Raw genomic sequence first — 17,715 nt, 5'->3', positions numbered from 1 at the left:
TGAGTGTGCAGTCTGTAAAGTCTCTTTCCTTAAGTGCTAATTGGGACCTATATGTCACAGCCGAGGGAGGCATAGCCGCTGTCTGCAGCTAGAGGTTACGCCGTAATATGTCCCACGTGATGAAGGTATCCACATGAACTTTTCACAGTGACTGAAATTATCACCTTCTATTTCCAGTGTCAGAAAGGTCTCGGTGCCAACATATTAACTTGTGTTATCACCCTGTTTGTCAGCTGGAAAGGTGCCTTTACACCCTGAGAAAACACCCTCAGTTTTCTGCTCTTGCAAAATCAAAGATCCTTCCCCGACCCTATTTCTGCTTTGTAGCAGAAGGCCAAAAAAAGGAAGGACTGTAAATGACTGCTTGAAGGCATACAGGGTCATGGGAACTGGCCCATGCTGTAGCTCTGCCTCCTCCATTCCTGTGTTTTCTACCAGTATATGCAAAGCATAGGTCTGCTGTAACTGAGAAACAAAGAGGTTAGCTTGAACGTGAGCGATTTGCCTGGACTAAAGTTTGTAAAAATAGCTTTTCAAAACTTGTGCCTCCATCAGGACCCAAAACCCAGGGCAGAGGTGTTAAGCAGCACCACCCAGAGCAGTCAAGCGGCTGACCTGAACTTTGGAAATGAAGTGCAGCACAAACTTCAATAGCTGGTGATCTCTTTTGAGTGCAAAAGTGCCTTTTGGGGAAAAGCCCCCTGAAAACATATTGAAAAGAAAAATAAATGTATATTGATGACCCAGGCTGTATATGAACTCCATGGTATGTGGACCTAAAATTATTCTGAGAGCGTAAACCTTCTCAAAAAGTCAGTCCCAGGTGGTGCTGAGTGGAAAAGAAAATAGAGACAGTCCTGTCTGTCAGTGCAGAAGGATGCTGTGGTACTAGCCACAGCCATTTAACAGCACAGGGAGTAAAGTAATTTTAAGTGTGGAGCTGTCAAAACACCACTTCTGTTTCTACAGAAAAAAACACACATAGAAAGCACAGTTTATGCATTTTATTACATTTTCGAAAGGCACAGAAAAAATAATAGTATCCATTTTGCATATAGATACAGTTATAGCTATAGATAGGTTTTTTTTTACTTTTGGATCTACTTGTTTCCAGTCGGCTATAGAATCTGCAGTATTTTGTGCAACAGTTTCAGCATGGGGTTTTTTTGTTATGCGTGCAGCTCAGCTTCTTTAAAATGCCTATTAATTTCAGCAGGGGAAGTTGCAGGTATGCCTTTATTTCATGGCACTGCTTGAAAGCACTTACTGTACTAGTTCTCAATAATAAGAATTTATTGAAAAAAGTCAAGAAATAGCAAGCCCCAAGAAAATTACACACTTACAGTTATGCATGCTTAGTCTGCAACCCTAAAACTTGTGGGGCCAGGATGCAGCAGCCCCTTCAGGCGAGGGGGAGCTCAGGATCATGGCTTTTACCTTGGGTAAGACTAGGGGAAAGGTCTGAGGTTGATTTCTGCAGCTCAGTAGTGAATGTTAACTGATGGACTTAAGTGCTGTCATCATCTGTCTAGACCCAATGCTGAGGCAAAACAAGTATTTCTGCTTTTCACTGATTTTATTTTGTGAGTAGCACGGGGAAGGGGTGATGGAAGACACGAGTGGGAAAGGAGCTAAGTGACTGGTGAAATCACAAGATCTGGGCATCAGATGTTTTAAGCCCCAAACAGACCTGACTACTGAGAATCACCCAACAAAGAAATGGTTTTTTTTCCTGGGATCCATAGAAATCCCACTGCATACTTGCTTTGATTCAACAGGCATTAGAGACAGTACGAGCATAGAAAAGCTAATTATGAAATTCAGTAGGGTAAGTGAAGTTGGTGGGGTAGTTTTGTTCTGCTGTAAATACCAATCTCATGATAATCAGAAACTGAGATTTTTAAGCCGTGTCACCAACATATCAGGCAGGGCAGTGTTGTCTGCTGGCCATCAGAGCCGTAGAGTTAATGTGCTGCTTTCTCCTGCCAGAGGCTGAAGATCTCAGTCCAGGTAGGTCACACACCAGCAATTGTAGCAGAGCTATATCCTGTCTGCCACTCGGGTTTATTTCGGTCACAATCACAACTGATATTCTATCATGCCCTCATGCATCATGCCTTGTTAAACTTGAATTGCTTTCTACACACCCATGTTCACACTTGAAAATGAGTTCAGCTGTGCCAACCAGGTTTTCAGGCAGATGTTTATCAGCTTCACAAAACCACCACTCCATGAGAGAAGGCAAAGTGTTGGGAAAATGGTTGATATTGCAGCTGAAATGAAAAGTGCTAAGGGAGATTTGCTGTGGAGGGAGCTTGGCAAAAAAAACCCACAGGGTGAAAAGCCGCTTCACTAAAGCAAGAGGGGGAATTTATAAAGTTAAATCTGTCAAAAGAGTTCCGATACATAACAAGTTCTAATTCATGTTACCATTTCCAAGATGTTAATTCCCTTTGCCACAAACAGTATTTGTTTTCCCGGTACCCATCTGGATGTGGTTCCTTCCTAGACACGGAGAGGTGAATGAAAAATAGTCACTGTCTTGGGAAAACACTGTCCTCACCATGCCAGAGCCTTCGGGAACTCACAGTGCTCACAGCAGTGAGATGAAAATATGGTCCAATAAACTGTTTGGCATCTCTTTCCAGTTGCATAACAAGTGCACATGATGCTATCTTGGACAAAAAGAGCTCGAGAAGTACATTTTGTTGGTATTTGTGCCAACTTTTTTTTTGTTAAAGGGTTCAGGCAAATAATCTTTGTCACCAGCAGATAGTTGCAAGGAATAGGTCGAGGTTGAACTGCTCAGTAGAACAGTTGCGGTTTGTGCTGCCTTTTTTTCTTATTAGTAATGAGCAAAAACGTTTTGGTTGGCTTTTAGGCCATGTCCATACTACAACAGCAACCTTGCCACTGGTCTGATAACAGCCTGGTGTCAGCTCGTGGGCCGGGTGTAGGGTTGTGGCGTACCACGTGGCTGCAAGAGCAAGGAGAAATCCCGTCCTGTGGCATCAAGGGAAAATGTAACACTTTGTGATGAGTGTGATATAAGTGCTAAGATAAAGAGAGAGAAGGAGAGAGACTGAACTAGTTGTCTCTGTTGTAGTTTCTAGCCAAGAGCTGACAGAACTTTAATAAAGTCACACCCATTGCTGTCACTACTGATAATGGACCATCAGCATTTCCACTCCAAATTCTTATTGTCAGCTATTTGAAACTCGTCTGTAAAACGAGGCCAAAATACTGATACAAAGCTCCAGTGGTGGAGCTGTATATTTTAGAGAAATTGGGATTTTTTTTTTCCTTGAGTCATTTTTTTTCCCCACTGTTGTTTGGTCCTGCATCTAAGAAGTAATTGTTGTTTCTATCCATATCTTGTTATATTCTGGCTGGCTACAAGAAATAGGCAGCAATCAAAAGGCCTTGCCTTCCGAAGGCTCTGGGATAGTCCCTGTGAAATTAGTTGGCTGGCAGAGTGTAATTCCTAGCTGCGAAAAGTATTAAAAAATAAAAATACCCTGTTGGCTGCAGAGATAAAGAAACCAGGGACTCAACAGACATGGAGGCTGGCCACTTCAGCAGGGTTCATGGGACTAGCTAAAGAAGCTTGCCACTGCCTGTACTATATTCATTATTCAAAGAGAAGGATTCAGCCTGCAGGGTTTTTTAATCCAGCACTTTTTCTGAAGAGCTAAGTATGCTTTACAAAAATTCATGATTGTGATATCATGTGCTAAGCTTCATTATCATGAAAAAGCAGAAGTGAACTGCCTCAGATGATTAAGATTTTAAATCACTTATTGCAAACAGCTTAAGGAAACTTTCAGACCTCCTGACTCCTATCAGTATGTAATGTCTGCATGACCACAGATGCCAACACAGACAGCCATGCCATGATAGCTGGAGTGTGCAAAACCAGCCAGAAATACCCCGGCCCGATCTGTAGCTGTGCCACTGATACACTGTATTGACTGTAGTTGAGTTGGTGTCTCATCATCTCTCTGTTATCCCATTCCTTAAAGTAAGGATAGCAATGCTCTACCTTTGCAAGACACTTGTTTTTAGATCAGTGGATCAATATCTCTGTATCACTCTAGGAATTATTACCATCCATAATAATGATTAAAAAAAATCTTCTTATCTTTATCACAGGAGCACCACACAGCAAATTATTCTTCTGTATTGCTAAGTGCAGATTTATAGAACAGATACCAGAAAGGAGTCAACTGGGTTAGTAGCATGCACTGAAAAAACTGCTAATAACATGTACAGACAGCTGGATATACCATGAGCATTGTGGAAAAGCTCAAAATGCATATTTCTACATCTTCTTGGCTCCTAATTGTATGATTTTTTAACAAAACATCAGCAGGCACATGGGACGAGTGAACGTTTCTGCAGACACTGATTACAAGGATTTTTTCTTTTTCCTTTCTTTACTTTAAAGAGTAAGTTAGAAATGGCATGGAGATTTATACCACGGTCAGGCAATTTAATTTCATGAAAATCCATTCATAACTTTCAAATTCAGGGCTTTTCTTGATGAATTAGTAAAAGCAAATTAGTATTTGCATCACAGTTAATTGCAGTGAAGGATAGGTGAGGAGGTTTTATACCTGTTTGGTTTTCCTTATGGATATTTACTGCTCCTTTCTGAGCTAAAGTAACGTGAAGCGCCAGCCATGGGAGCAGCCTGGATTAGGGGCCACCTTCTGCCTGGTGTTCCAGTAGGAGATGGGAAGTGAGGGCAGTGGAAGTGCTGTATTTTCAGTCACTCTTCAGAAGCACCTCCATGCCTTATTTCTTTTGCTGTAACGTGGTAACATTTTAATTTTCTTTTTTTTCCAGTCACTATGGCACATTTAGTTTTCTTTTTTCCCTGCTGAAACTCTTTTGAAGCTAGGCAGGAGCAAACACATCCAAGTGACCAGTGTCTCCGCTGGCCTTTGGCCAGAAACTACATCTCAGATTTCCATTACCGCAGCCTTGCAACAATCCCTCCCCAGAGGGAAGTCTCAAATGAAATCACTTACATGAGTTTTTATTCCAATGAGAGGATCATTGAGGCACTGTTAGAGAATGCTCTCTTTGGTACCTGTTTGATTCTGGTTTTGTGTGATTTCCAGTTACTGAAGTCTGTACTTTGCAGGGTGGCCAACTGACTGTCCAGTTAGGGATGCTTGGAGGGAACTATGCACTTGAGGAAATTTAAAATCTAGAATCTGTCATCCACTGGATAGTCAAGAGCAGTCAGTAAAGCCAAAGAGACAAGGCATGTTTACAGGACATGCCTCTGTTACCTTTAGGTGCCTGATATGCATAAACTAAAGAGCTTCACTGTGACTTTTTCAAAATTATTTAGTTTGGGCTGAATTGTTGCACTTGGTCTCAGACCTGTCGTTCTGTGTCTTAAGCAGGACTAATGGCCAAATGTCTGTAAAATAAACAATTGGAAGTCTTAATTTGTAGCCGAAATGTATTTTAACCACTAAGACAGATTTTTGTGTGATGTCCTCATTAGAAGGCTGTTTCGCAGGCTGTTCCTTCCTTTAGACTGTATTATATTAGCACAGCATAGAAAAGGGAAAGTCTTACTTTGCAATCTCAGCTAAAAATATTTTAACACAACTAGAGCTTATTTTTATCACACTTCAATTTCCATAGCTTTTTATTTGAGCCTTATCTTTTCTTTAAATAGAGGCTTTCATCTCAGAGGATCCCAAATACTTCTTGCAGCAGGAGTATTTTGGCAGCTTTTCGCTATTGTTTCTTCACAGAAATGGAAGAAAAAATGTTTACAGTGAACGAGGAAACTGTAGTGCAACCATTACACCACCAGCTGCACAACCACCATACGTGGTGCTGTGATGGCGCAGGTGGCTTGAGAACTCTCATGAGCCTTCTACTGTGTCAGAGGGGTCACTATATATATTTATCTTTTTATCTATATTTTTATTTATTAATCTATTTAAACTTGATAACATCAGCCTTTCTTTCGTCTCCAGAACTTTCAAGGCATGGTTTTAAACTTCCCTTTTTAACTCTTGGCCTGATTCAAAAATATCTAGGGGTTTTGCATCTGTCTTTGGCTTCATTGAGGATTTGGGGGCTTTAAAACCTCTGGTGGACCATGGTAGTTTTATGTGGGAGGTTTCTTGTGCAGGTGTGAAACCTTAATTTGAGGCTTCCATGTGTGAAAATGTTCTACTTCACTTACAGCTCACAAGTATTGATGTTATGTTAAGGTGTGCATGAACATTTCAAAATGTACTATGGAAGCTGGAGATGAGAAGAATCAAGTGAAGCCAGAGCTGAAATGGGGCAGTGGCAATAATTCACTTGCTGGAGCAGCAAGCCCTAGGTTTGGGATGGCACGGGTCGAGGAGGGAGCTTGTCAAATTCCACAGCTTCTTCAAAATTCCCTTTCAGTTTGGGATGGGAGGGGGCAATCCTGTGAGTTTAGATGTTCTCTCAGCCAAGATGGCAAAGGTGATCATGTGCTCCAAAATACCTTCCGTGACAGGGCTGGGTGCCTGCCCTCCATTCTGCTTAGCAGAAGGAAATTGCTTCGAGCAGCCTTTCCCCAGTCAGTCGTTTCTCTGACGGAGGGGGTGAAAGGCAGCCTTGGAGAACTGACTAAAACTCTTAGACCTCCTTTCTCCCTCCCCTTTTGTTTCTGGTAGTGATCTCTGACACTTTGAAACCAGATGTGATAAATAATTGCAAGGTGACTTACAGGTTGGCTGCATTTCCGAAATGATTTTTTTTGGGGGGGGGCCGATTAGGTATCTGGTGGTACAATACAAAGTAATTTCAAGGCATTCACTATAGAAATATCCCCCTCTCCATGTTTTTTTCCCCAGAGAGCTCCACAGCTCCAGTAAGAAGGGAGTTATTGAGGCATCAGGATTCAGTATGGTAGAACAGAAATAGTTTGCTTGTAGCTATTGGTCTGGAAGACCTCGGCCCACAGCCCTACGATCAGTGCAGTGTTTCACAGGAGGAGGTAGGAGGCCATGGAAATCTTTCTTGTTTCCTTGCAACATGAGGCATGCAATCTTATTAGTCTTGTCCTCTTTATAATTGTGATTTACGGTCCCAGAGCTGGCAGTATGTTCCCAAAACACCACCTGTGTCTGTGAGATACTGTGAGTGAGAGCACGCTGAAAAGGGTTTTCCCAGCCCCTCAGAAACTGCTGTGGCAAGAGCACAGGATGGCTCAGGCAGAGCTCACCTGGCTTAAATAAGTGAAATCCAGTGTCCTTTGACACCAACTTCTAATTAAATTCTAGGTGCCCAACAAAACCATGCTCCTAAAGTGCATATGTACCCCATATAGGAAAATAAAGGCACTGCCATTGACTGCGGGGGAGAATACAGGCGTCTCAGAACAGCTTTTCTGAATTTTTGGAGCCAAGAGTGGTTCCAAAGAATGTTTATCAATATGGTGATAGGTGCTTTATGTTTATAAATATAAATTTATATATCAGCTTTTCTGAATACCTGAATTATAGATGCAAGTTGAGTGTTTAGGTGACTGAATCCTATGACAGAGGCTTGACTCCCCTCCAGCGCGGCAGCCTGGTGGTGAAGGAGAGGATCCCATGGTTCACACGTATTAAACATATAAGATCCCATGGATCACACGTAATAAAATACATCTGCACACATAATAAATGTAAAAGTTTTGCGTGTGAGTGGCCGGGTTTGGTAGCTGAAAAAATAACCCTTGAATGTGAATACATGTAGCAATGTCCAGAAAGGTGGTTAAATTAGCTAGCATTTAATCGGGGTGCTTGATGGTATAACAACTGAAGGTCTAGGTTTTCCAGTAATTTAGTAATAAGGTTGTCTACTGAATTTTTACCATGGTTATTGAGGCAAATTGGGTATTTACTGTGCAAATAGCCAATGTCCAACGGTGGGAAATGGCCTGCCGACTGGAAATAACAAGGAGACCTAACCTTGTAGCCTCTGACTGGTGAACCGTAATTAAAATGCAGTCCTGTCTTCTCTGTGGAATGCTGTTTCCAAATGCTCATATTCCAGCCACATAGCCTCATCCATCAGGCATTCCCTTTGCCCAGAGAACAAGTTTCTTTCAAATTGGTAGCTCGCTTATATGGCACTTTACAGAGATCTGCTGCAAAGGTCTTTTTGCTCCATGACAAAGGTGATGGGATCCACAACGGATTTGGGCTGAGGGACAAGGAGGGAGGTTTTGCGGTAGCGCTGGGTGCTGAAAGTCCCCAGCAGCTGAGTGTTGGGGTTAAAAAGAGAAAAAGCTAAAGGCAGGGAAGAGAGAGTCTGCTTTGTCTCAAGAGGAGTGCAGCTTTATTTCTCTGCTGATTCACATTTCTTTTGAGACCTGCTAATTGCAACATCTCTCAGTAAGTTAGTTACAGCAGTACTGCTGGGTAGAAATTGTGATAAATGCATAAACTGTGTCTTATTGATTTTTGTTGACATTTTACATGCTTCTTATGCATTCTAAACCTCCATTCAGTAACTGTCACTATGGTACACAGTCCTGGATAATGAGAGCAAAAGAAATGAATGAAGCAGTTTCTTGACCATTATAAACAATATTATTCAAGGCTCTGTATGGGGTTTCTCGCCTGCCCTCCAGTATATCTCTGTTTGTGCTCATCCCCCATTGAATTTGCAAGACGAGAAATGAAAACCCTTGGTGTTATTCCCTCTGCTAATGATAATAACAGAAATGTTTCTAAGAGAGATTACTTGGAGACAGATGGTAAATTTGGACCTCTCTAATTTTAGTGCACAGCAGCAATATGGAATCTAGTGGAGGTACTGTAGTTTATTTACCATTCTACTGCACATGTTGTCTAGATCACCATACAGAAAGCCATTTAGTTGCATCATTTTCTTTGACGGAAATGTGTTGCTGAATAAGAATAGTATAGAAACACATCGTGTGGCTAAACAGCAGTAAGAAATCACCAGCTGTTATGTTACCTTAGAAATATGTAGAGTCACAACACGGCTGTGAAGTTAAGAACTCTGACTTCTGATTTTATGATGCTCATCTGTCAGTCGGAGATGCTTAAGCCAGCTTAGGTTCTCTTGTATCAAGGGCCTTCACATTAAAAAGGGAAAAAAATAAAAATACTGCATGATGCAAAAATGCATTGACTTTATTTTCATGACTAGATGTAGTGCTTTTGGGTAATGAACAGGCATTGCTTTCTCTTACTGTTGTTTGATTAAAATGTGAATACAGTCTTGACTTGATAATCTTACCAGGTACATACGCAGCAAAAAAGAAAAGGTATTTTATGCCTCAAATTGATCTGCATAAACCAAACAATCTGTTGCTTGTTGGATTGCAAAATGGTTTATTTTGCCCATTGGCCACAGGGGCAACAATATTGTATTTTTGATGCCAGGATGTAGCTTTCATGCATTAGCTCTGAAATGACAATATGCTTGAGCCTCTCAGTGCTTAGATTTGCTTCATTTGGAAATCTTTTAAGTAGTAATAATAATAATAATGTTTTGAGGAAATTGAGTGGAACACTAAATTATTCTCTGAAACCTAAGTTCAAACTGTGCAAGGCTAAGGGAGCTGAAAATCAATGCACTTTTAAAGTCATTAGAGATCACAAGTGAAATAAGTCTGTGTTGCTTTAGCTAAGCTTTTAGTGTGCCATGGTATTATTACAAAATCAGCCTGAATCTGCATTAATTTCACAGTCTTTTTCTTTAAGATGCCCAAGGGTGCATGAAGAATAAAATGTAAATCTCAGAAGGCAATGTTTTTATTGGTCAAAAGGGCAGTGAGTCATGCACTAAAAAAGTTGACCTGTACCATGCCCAGTGTAGGTATGACTAACAATAGTAGAATGGTGGAAAAATAGCCCAGGCATTAACCTACTGGCTTTTCATTACGATTTAAAAGGCCTGAGGAGGGAGAAAAGTGATTTTTCAGTTATTCAGGTATATAGCTTCAGAACTGTTCAAGTTGGTGGTAGCTTTCGTAGATCAAAGAATTATGCTCGTACCTAGGACTCAGAGAAACAAAAAGCATAAAGATTTTTATTTTTAATATGTTACTTTCTTAAATGTTGAGATTCCACCTACATTACTGAATTTTGTCTGAGTGTTTTCACACTTAGTCGCAGGCAACACAAGTGGAGTTTTTCTCATCCTTATTTGTATGGTTGTTCCTGGTGCATCACAGAAATATGAGACATTATGGACTCCTTTATCAAATTCCCAGTTCAGCTGCCAGTGATGCCAGTCGTTCATTCACGATCCACAACTTACCTGCACAAAAGCTGTAACAAGCAATTGTTAATATCTGGTCTGAACAGACTAAACTATGCAATCCAAAGTCTACAGAAAAGCCTTACTTATTTCAAACCCTGTGGCTAAAGAACAAAAACAACAACAACAACAACAAAAACTGGAAAATAAACCCTGACTAATTAAAGGAAAAATCCTTGTCTCTTCACCCATCCACACCTAATTTTTTTTTTTTCTTTCATCTATGGTCAGATTAGCAAGTCAGCACTGTCGATAAATAAACTAGAGAAGTTGTTTATTTTTATGTACTACTGAGAACAGTGTCGTCTTGTGGCCGTTCTCGTAGACTGTGTTGGTTTAACAAGCGTCCAACCCTTTTGTCTTGTTGTTTTTTGTCTTTCCTGCTCCCTGTCCCCTTGTTCCCACAGGCTGTGCGTTTGTCACATTTTCTACAAGGGCAATGGCACAGAATGCAATCAAAGCCATGCACCAGTCTCAGACCATGGAGGTACAGTACTGTATCATTTGCCCTTTCTTTGTTTTCTTTGTGCAAATGATTGCGAATGGTAAAGCCATGCTCTCCTGGATCAGATCAGACACATGACAATCACAGATTTAAACTTTTTACCAAGTCACTCTATCTGTCTTTGTGAAGCTTATTTTTCTGAATGACCTGGAAGCGTGCAATAAGGTTGCTGTGTGGTATCCAAACACAGCTCTTGATCCTGTTTTCAGTGGCATTCGGCAGAAAATAAAAATGCTGTCAAGACTCCCCTCAGTCACACTCAGAGTGTATCTGATGAGTAAATTACTTTTAACACACCGCCCCCACCCCCACCCCCCCAGAAAAATCAACGATTCTTTTAAATAGATTTTGAAGTGTTGTGGTTTGCAGTGCTCTGAGAAGAAGCTCAAGATATTTAACCTGGCCATGCTGAGTTACTAGTGCATGTGTTTTTCTGGAAATAGAATCTCTTTTTAAGTTAATATAATTTATCCTCCTTCGTGTAGGCAATAAAAATGCTAACGATGACAGAGCATACCGAAGTGTGGCACTTCCTGCAGAGTGCCATCGTGGCTGGCCCCTCGCAAGCAACACTCTTTATTTCCTTCCAAACTGCCTCTACGGCCTCGTATTTTATCACGATAAGCAACAGAAAACTTTAAAACTGTTCACTTAACGTGAATATAACTGCAGGCTACTGATCCGTTCATTGGAGTGGTTAGCGAATGCCACAGCTTGTCTGGCAATCTCAAAAATTTTTTCAGTCTGTGATTTTTGTCATGGTCTTTCAGAATTTTGCACAAAACCCCGCACAAGTATGAAGTCTTTACTTACTCTGGATCTTCTAGCTTATCATTGGAGAGTGCATGTTATACTGTATTATGTATACTGTATCTTTGTGTAGTGATGATTTTTCTCAGAGGTGGCATTGATGTTATGTGCACTTGTTTTATTTATTTATTTATTTATTTCACCAGGACCTTTCAATTTTTTTTTTTTTTTTTCCTCAGTGATTTTTCTTTGCAATGCTCTAGTCTCCCAAAGCATGCTGGGTGCTAAACAATCATTATTGCGTCATGTCGTTGAGCTGCTTTGTGTAACGAGCCAAGGGGGGAGACCAAGGGTGGAAGGGTGGACAGAGGAGAAGAAGGAGAAGATAAAAATCAAGCCAGTGCATGAAAATGTCTCTTAACTGTTTCCTGTGTACTACAAGTAATGATACCAGCATTGCAAAGCTATTGTCTTTCCAAACATCACATTTGAATTTGGTTGAGCTTCTTTTATAATCAATGTGTTTTCTTTTCAGTGCAATGCATTTTTAGACCCTGAGTGTACAGTTTTAGATGAGAATCTGCCAATGAGATGAGAATAATTTAAACGATCTTTACTAGAAAGCTGCTGTTACAGAAGCTATGCAGTCTGACAGTATATTGTGAAAAAACTGCCACTTTGAGTCTCTGAAATAATACTCGTAGTAAACTGTCTGCCATGCACTGCTCCATTAATTTAGAGCTATATGTTTTGCTGGGTTTGATTCCAAGTAAAAAGGAAATGTTTATTGGTAATACTGTGTTTTACCTATATTTTCCATGTGTTTTAATGTATTTTTCTGTCTAGCAAAATGAACTTTACACAGCTCTACATCAGAAGATGGTAAAATTAAAGAGATAATACCTCCCAGACAAATTCTCCCATTCTTCTGTTGTATGCAGCACTCCAACAGAGGCTGTACTTTGATGTGATACTCCTATTGACTTTAGTTCTATAGAATGGTTACTCTTGGATCAAAATACTTCTCAACACCTTTAGAGACGTCATCAATGAGATCCCCAAATTGGCCAGGTGATTCCAAATATTTTGCACTTTGAACATCTGGGTCTTTGTGTCAGTTGAGCTTAGGCTGAGAGTCCCTTCTTGGAGAGAAGCAGTACACCCTCCAGCTCCATGGCTGAGGGACTCAACGGAGTCTGTTCCTACTGTTTTGACAACACAAAGAAAAATGTGAAGGCAGCACCAGCTGTTGGGAAGAAAATGGCACTGAATGGCATGGAGATACCAAGCCATTGAATCAGGAAGGGAGATGCACCTTGGGTATGTGCTGGGAGCTTCCTCTCAAGGTAGAAAATGGAAGAGCATAAATCAGAAATCACCCTTTAAGCACAAAAAATTTGCTCGCTTTTGCCAATACTCTTCTAGTAAAAAGATAACTTGGGTTTGCTAGTGTTAAATCTCAACTCTCAGCCTGAAACAGTGGCCCTTGGACACTTTTGTTTCCTGTTCTTTTGCAAACAGAAGTGGGCTTGGGGGACAATATATAGCACACAAGTATGTTTCAACACAAATACTGCAGATTTTTTTTTTTTCTGATTTCATTGTTTTCAGTTCTTTGGCACGCATCATTGAACAAGATGAATTTCCAAAGTGGGCTAAGCACGAGCAATGGGGATGTTAAGTCCAGATCAACACGTCTCATAGAATAATGAATTCTCTTACTTCTCTTTCCACCTGACTTTCTGACCTGGTGAAATCAACTGATTTTAAAAACGTAATTGCTGCTCTAGAGTTTTTGCTCTTCTATCTCATTTCTATGGAAGTTTTTTGTTTGTTTAAGGCATTCAAATGCAGCACCAGTATGAGACACTAATTTGTTATCATGGAGTAAATTTGATGAAACAATAACAACCCTTTTCTCATATAGAGCCACTTGCTACATATAATTTCAGTCTTCAGAATGTTTGCTCTCTTGAAAATGATGAAGCGATGAAATATAGAGCAGACAGTGAAAAAATGAATTATAGATTCATAAATTGCAGAGATAGTTTTTACACAATTTACTGACATTTAAGCATTCATAAATACGATGTCAGCTGTAGTGTTGAATGCTGAGCTGCTGAACTGAGAACTGAAATAGCTATATGATATTTCTTCCTTTGAAATTAATTCTATTTCTTTGGAAATAGATTTGATTCTCCTGTACATCTAGGTAGAAGGCAGTAAGTTCTGGTTGTTCTTAGACCAGTGCTGCCAAACCTCCTATTAAATAGAAAGACCTTGCCTTTTTTATTAGTGAAACCAGGAAAAAGTCTTTCTCACACACACACAAAATTCTCTTTTTTACCCTAAAGGGTCTTGTTTTTAATATTAGTATAAAAATCACTGGAGAGAGGTAATTGTGTAACAAGCTGACTCCTTCCTAATCTTTATTTGATTGCTGGAGTGGTATGTATCTCCTTTCTTTCTCACTAAAACACTGAAAGGCATTTTTACAATGAAACACACAGGAAAGGAGTTGGAGGTGGAATAATAAATCACAAGTGATGATTTTCTAAGGTCGTTCTAAAGGAATTGATGGGACATCTTCATACAAGAGATATTATTACTGTGGTTTATTTCGTCTTTTTGTCTGTTGATTGTTAATATTCTTATCATTTGTCCTGGTGTGAAGTTCTTCAGAGAAAAGGTACACAGCTGCTTTTTTTAAATAATAGAGGCCAGGAACTTTTCTGAAGATGTTCACGGTGTTACGAGAGCAGTCATGGGAAGAGTTAGGTTAAGTATAACGCTGCTCTGCATCCCACGCTACACACTTTGGCTTAAGCGCTGCTGTGTTTTTTGGACTGAGTCACCTTTCACTCATACCATTGTGTTTAGATTGAAGTTAGACAAGAAATTAGTATAACAAAGCATGGCGAGTGGAGGGAAGTTATTTATCGGATCCTATGAAACTGGAAAACAGTATGAAATGGATTGACAGTTTCTATGACTCACAAAATGCTTGAATTAATTTGAAGAACTGAATCATTGCAAGATATAGTTTTCTCCCTTGATTTGAAAAAATGAAGACTTGAAAGGTTAAAATATGAAAAATTTGTTAGCAGGGGGAAAATAGACCGAAAGTGACAGAGGCATCCTTCGTATTCACGTGTCTCGTTCTCTTAGTGACTTTGCCCAGGAATATCGAACCTGCAGTTCAAGGGAAATATTCGGCTTACCTCAAAAGTCCATCTGGTCCATGACATCCTATGTGTTCTCAGGGGTCCCTCAGACGGGATGAAGAGTAGGCTGCAGACCAGATCTCTAGTTCTTTCTTACAGCTCCCCCATTTTCTAATGTGCCTTACAGCCCTCCCATAACATGTAACAAGAGGGTCATAGAAGCAATAGAAGAAATGGTGGCAATCAGGAATGGGCTGCTCTCACCAGAACTAGTCACTTTTGGTCTGCATTCTGCCCTTTGTTCAGTCCTCAAAGGTGCTTGATACAAAGCGTGCCCGGGAGCAGACCGCAGGTGGGTGCATTGTCCAAGCAGCATTGCCCTTTGTACTCACTTGGGACTGGGGGTCCTTGGTATGGAAAGGACCGGTGACCCACTGATGATGGTCTCTGAAGTAAATCCGCTGCTCACAGTATATTTACATAGGGTACACAAGCCAGCTGCATCGAGCGTGACTGCACAGCCAGACGGTGGTGGCCGGGTGGTGTTGGCTGTGTGGTCCCTGGCAGCAGGGAGGTTGGACACCTCTACCTTTGGCGATGCCTTGAAAACAGACTGCAGGCAAAGCATCACGTCCATCTCATCAGCTGTGAAGCTTAATTAAAGAGGACTGGTACATTTCGCTATCTCTGGCAGCAGTTTTGATAGCTGGAAGGAAAAGAGAGCCTGAGGAAAAGTGCTTGATAAAAAGAACTGGAGAATCAATAATTTTTCCATAGCCTTTTTTCCTAAGAAGCTGAAAACCTTAGTCCTTGCGCTCCTACGTATGCCAGGCAGAGAGGGTGAGCAATCAGGACATGCCATGGCTGGTGGCCCTGTGGGACGTGGCTGAGCTCACGGTGTGATGGTGACTCGGTGTGATTTAACGCTTCTGTCTTTCCTGATCTGTCTAACCACAGGGCTGCTCTTCGCCAATCGTGGTGAAGTTTGCCGATACCCAAAAGGACAAGGAGCAGCGGCGTTTGCAGCAGCAGTTGGCACAGCAGATGCAACAGCTCAATACTGCCACTTGGGGAAACCTCACAGGTCTTGGAGGACTCACACCACAGTATCTAGCTGTAAGTTCATTTCAGAGGCGGTGTCTATATTCTGCTGTATTTATTATAGAACGACGGTAAATCAGCTATCGTAAAGTCCCTGCAATAAGTATCCTCCAGGATATGTAGCATGTCGTCTTCTACATAAAAAAATGCTGTATGTTTATCACATGGTCTAAAAATAAGTAACAGGAACGAGAATTTGAATAAACATTTCAAGATGTGTCAGTGCTATCCAAGGGAAGCATTTAAAGTTTACTCATGCTGCAAAATAAAATTTGATTCCATTAGTTTTATTGTTCTTTTCAATGTTAGAATCTGGTTTTTATAGCTGGAATAAAATTTAAGTTCTTTCTGAGGGGAGGACAGATAGGCAGCTGAGCACTGTAGGGGCCATATCTGTATGGTACAGCCTCTAAACTAGATTGTTGCTGTTCAGTCCTCTAATTTTGCACATTTTCATTTGGAAGCGGCTTTCACTTTAACGCATGGTCCTCCTAACACTAAATGTGCGTGGCTCATGATACCTCGTAGAGAAAGTGAAGATGGTAGGGGAAAGCCACTTGTTTCTCATAAATTTAAGATGGTCTTTTCCATTTGTAATGTGAGGAAGAGGCGTTAGCTGCTGCCCCTGTTGGAGAACTTGGAAATCCAGAGCCACCTCTCTTAGGTCTTGGATGGCCCAGAGAGACGCCCCTGCAGCACAGCTGAGAGGGGCCTCTGACCTCTGTGGCTCTGGAGTTGAGAGGTCTGGTTGAGCAGCTTTTGGATAACTTGGCAGTTCCCGACGGTTCCAAGTTAGACAAATAGATGCATCCATATATATTTACTGTGTATGCATAAATACGTCATTTGTAAGAGTGCAGTGCTTTGGTATAGCGATATAATTATAAACAGCCATTTACCTGGCAATTAAAAATATATATTATTACTGAGGTAGGCTGAACTGTCATATACAAACACTAAGTCTAATGAGTATCTGTGTGCTTGATTCATAAAGATAATAAAGAAAAAACTGAATTCAGGGCAATGGGGGAGAATGGACCATGATTGACAGAGATGAGTTATGGTAACTACTAGACTACAGAGGGTTGTAATTAGTCACGCTATGTTGGTTTAAATAGATTTAACACCTGGTTGTTAAAAAGAATAAATTGATTAATTGTTTTAAAGCAGCCATGTTATTGAGTTTCCCTTGTGTCTCTGTGTTTCTTAATAGAGATTAGACATTAATATGGATTTACAGCATTGACTCTAGGGATGTTCATTCTGACAATAGAGAGAAGCAAGAGACTGTATAAATGTAAAGGAAAGCATAAATACTTGAAATGTGAAATGATAGCTCATTTTAGTTTTATCTTTGTTTGTTACATTGATGTCAGGTAGATTGCTGTATTGTGTTGTTACTTTGCAGCTTCTGCAGCAAGCAACTTCCTCCAGTAACTTGGGTGCCTTCAGCGGCATTCAGCAAATGGCCGGTAAGTTAAAAACCATTTCATTTTGCTCCAGCTATGTTTTGTATTCTCAAGCTATTGAATTCTGTACCTCTAATAATCACATTGTCAGGGGTGTGTGGGGGGGTGTTGTGTATTAAATGTGACAGATGTATTGGCAGGGGACAGCTTGCGGTTCAACATCAATAGAAACACTTTCTCCCCTCTTTCAGAAACTGAAATTAAACCCAGAGCTCCCAGGTTGTGCAAACAGTTTGTCTTGCATTAGTCACCTGCCATTTGTCCAAAGTAACCAATTGTAAATTGCAGGAGAGCTCTTAGTCCCTGCAGCCGCATCCTACCCTATGAAAAGTGTCAGTAAAGCAACAGCAGGATTACATTCTAATTTCCAGTGAGATTTCCGTGTCCTGAAAAATCAAATTAATGGCAGCCCTCAAACATTGTAATAATAGGTGGT

The 17,715-nt window shown here is 40.6% G+C and overlaps 1 protein-coding gene across 13 annotated transcripts in view; it reads left to right on the top strand.

Annotated features, from left to right (window-relative positions):
- CELF2 (CUGBP Elav-like family member 2) overlaps positions 1-17,715 on the top strand; it is a 375,972-nt gene that overhangs the window by 307,649 nt on the left and 50,608 nt on the right. For 12 of the 13 annotated variants that reach the window (XM_055807125.1, XM_055807124.1, XM_055807129.1 and 9 more), the window contains 3 exons: positions 10,698-10,777; positions 15,667-15,825; positions 17,219-17,282. In XM_055807125.1, coding sequence (XP_055663100.1) covers positions 10,698-10,777; positions 15,667-15,825; positions 17,219-17,282 — 303 coding nt within the window. The remainder of the gene's footprint in view (positions 1-10,697; positions 10,778-15,666; positions 15,826-17,218; positions 17,283-17,715) is intronic. The other variant, XM_055807135.1, reaches the window with a different exon arrangement.

Source organism: Falco peregrinus, chromosome 6 (assembly GCF_023634155.1).
Source record: "Falco peregrinus isolate bFalPer1 chromosome 6, bFalPer1.pri, whole genome shotgun sequence".
NCBI classification, from domain to species: domain Eukaryota; kingdom Metazoa; phylum Chordata; class Aves; order Falconiformes; family Falconidae; genus Falco; species Falco peregrinus.
This window is presented reverse-complemented; position numbering and strand designations above follow the sequence as displayed.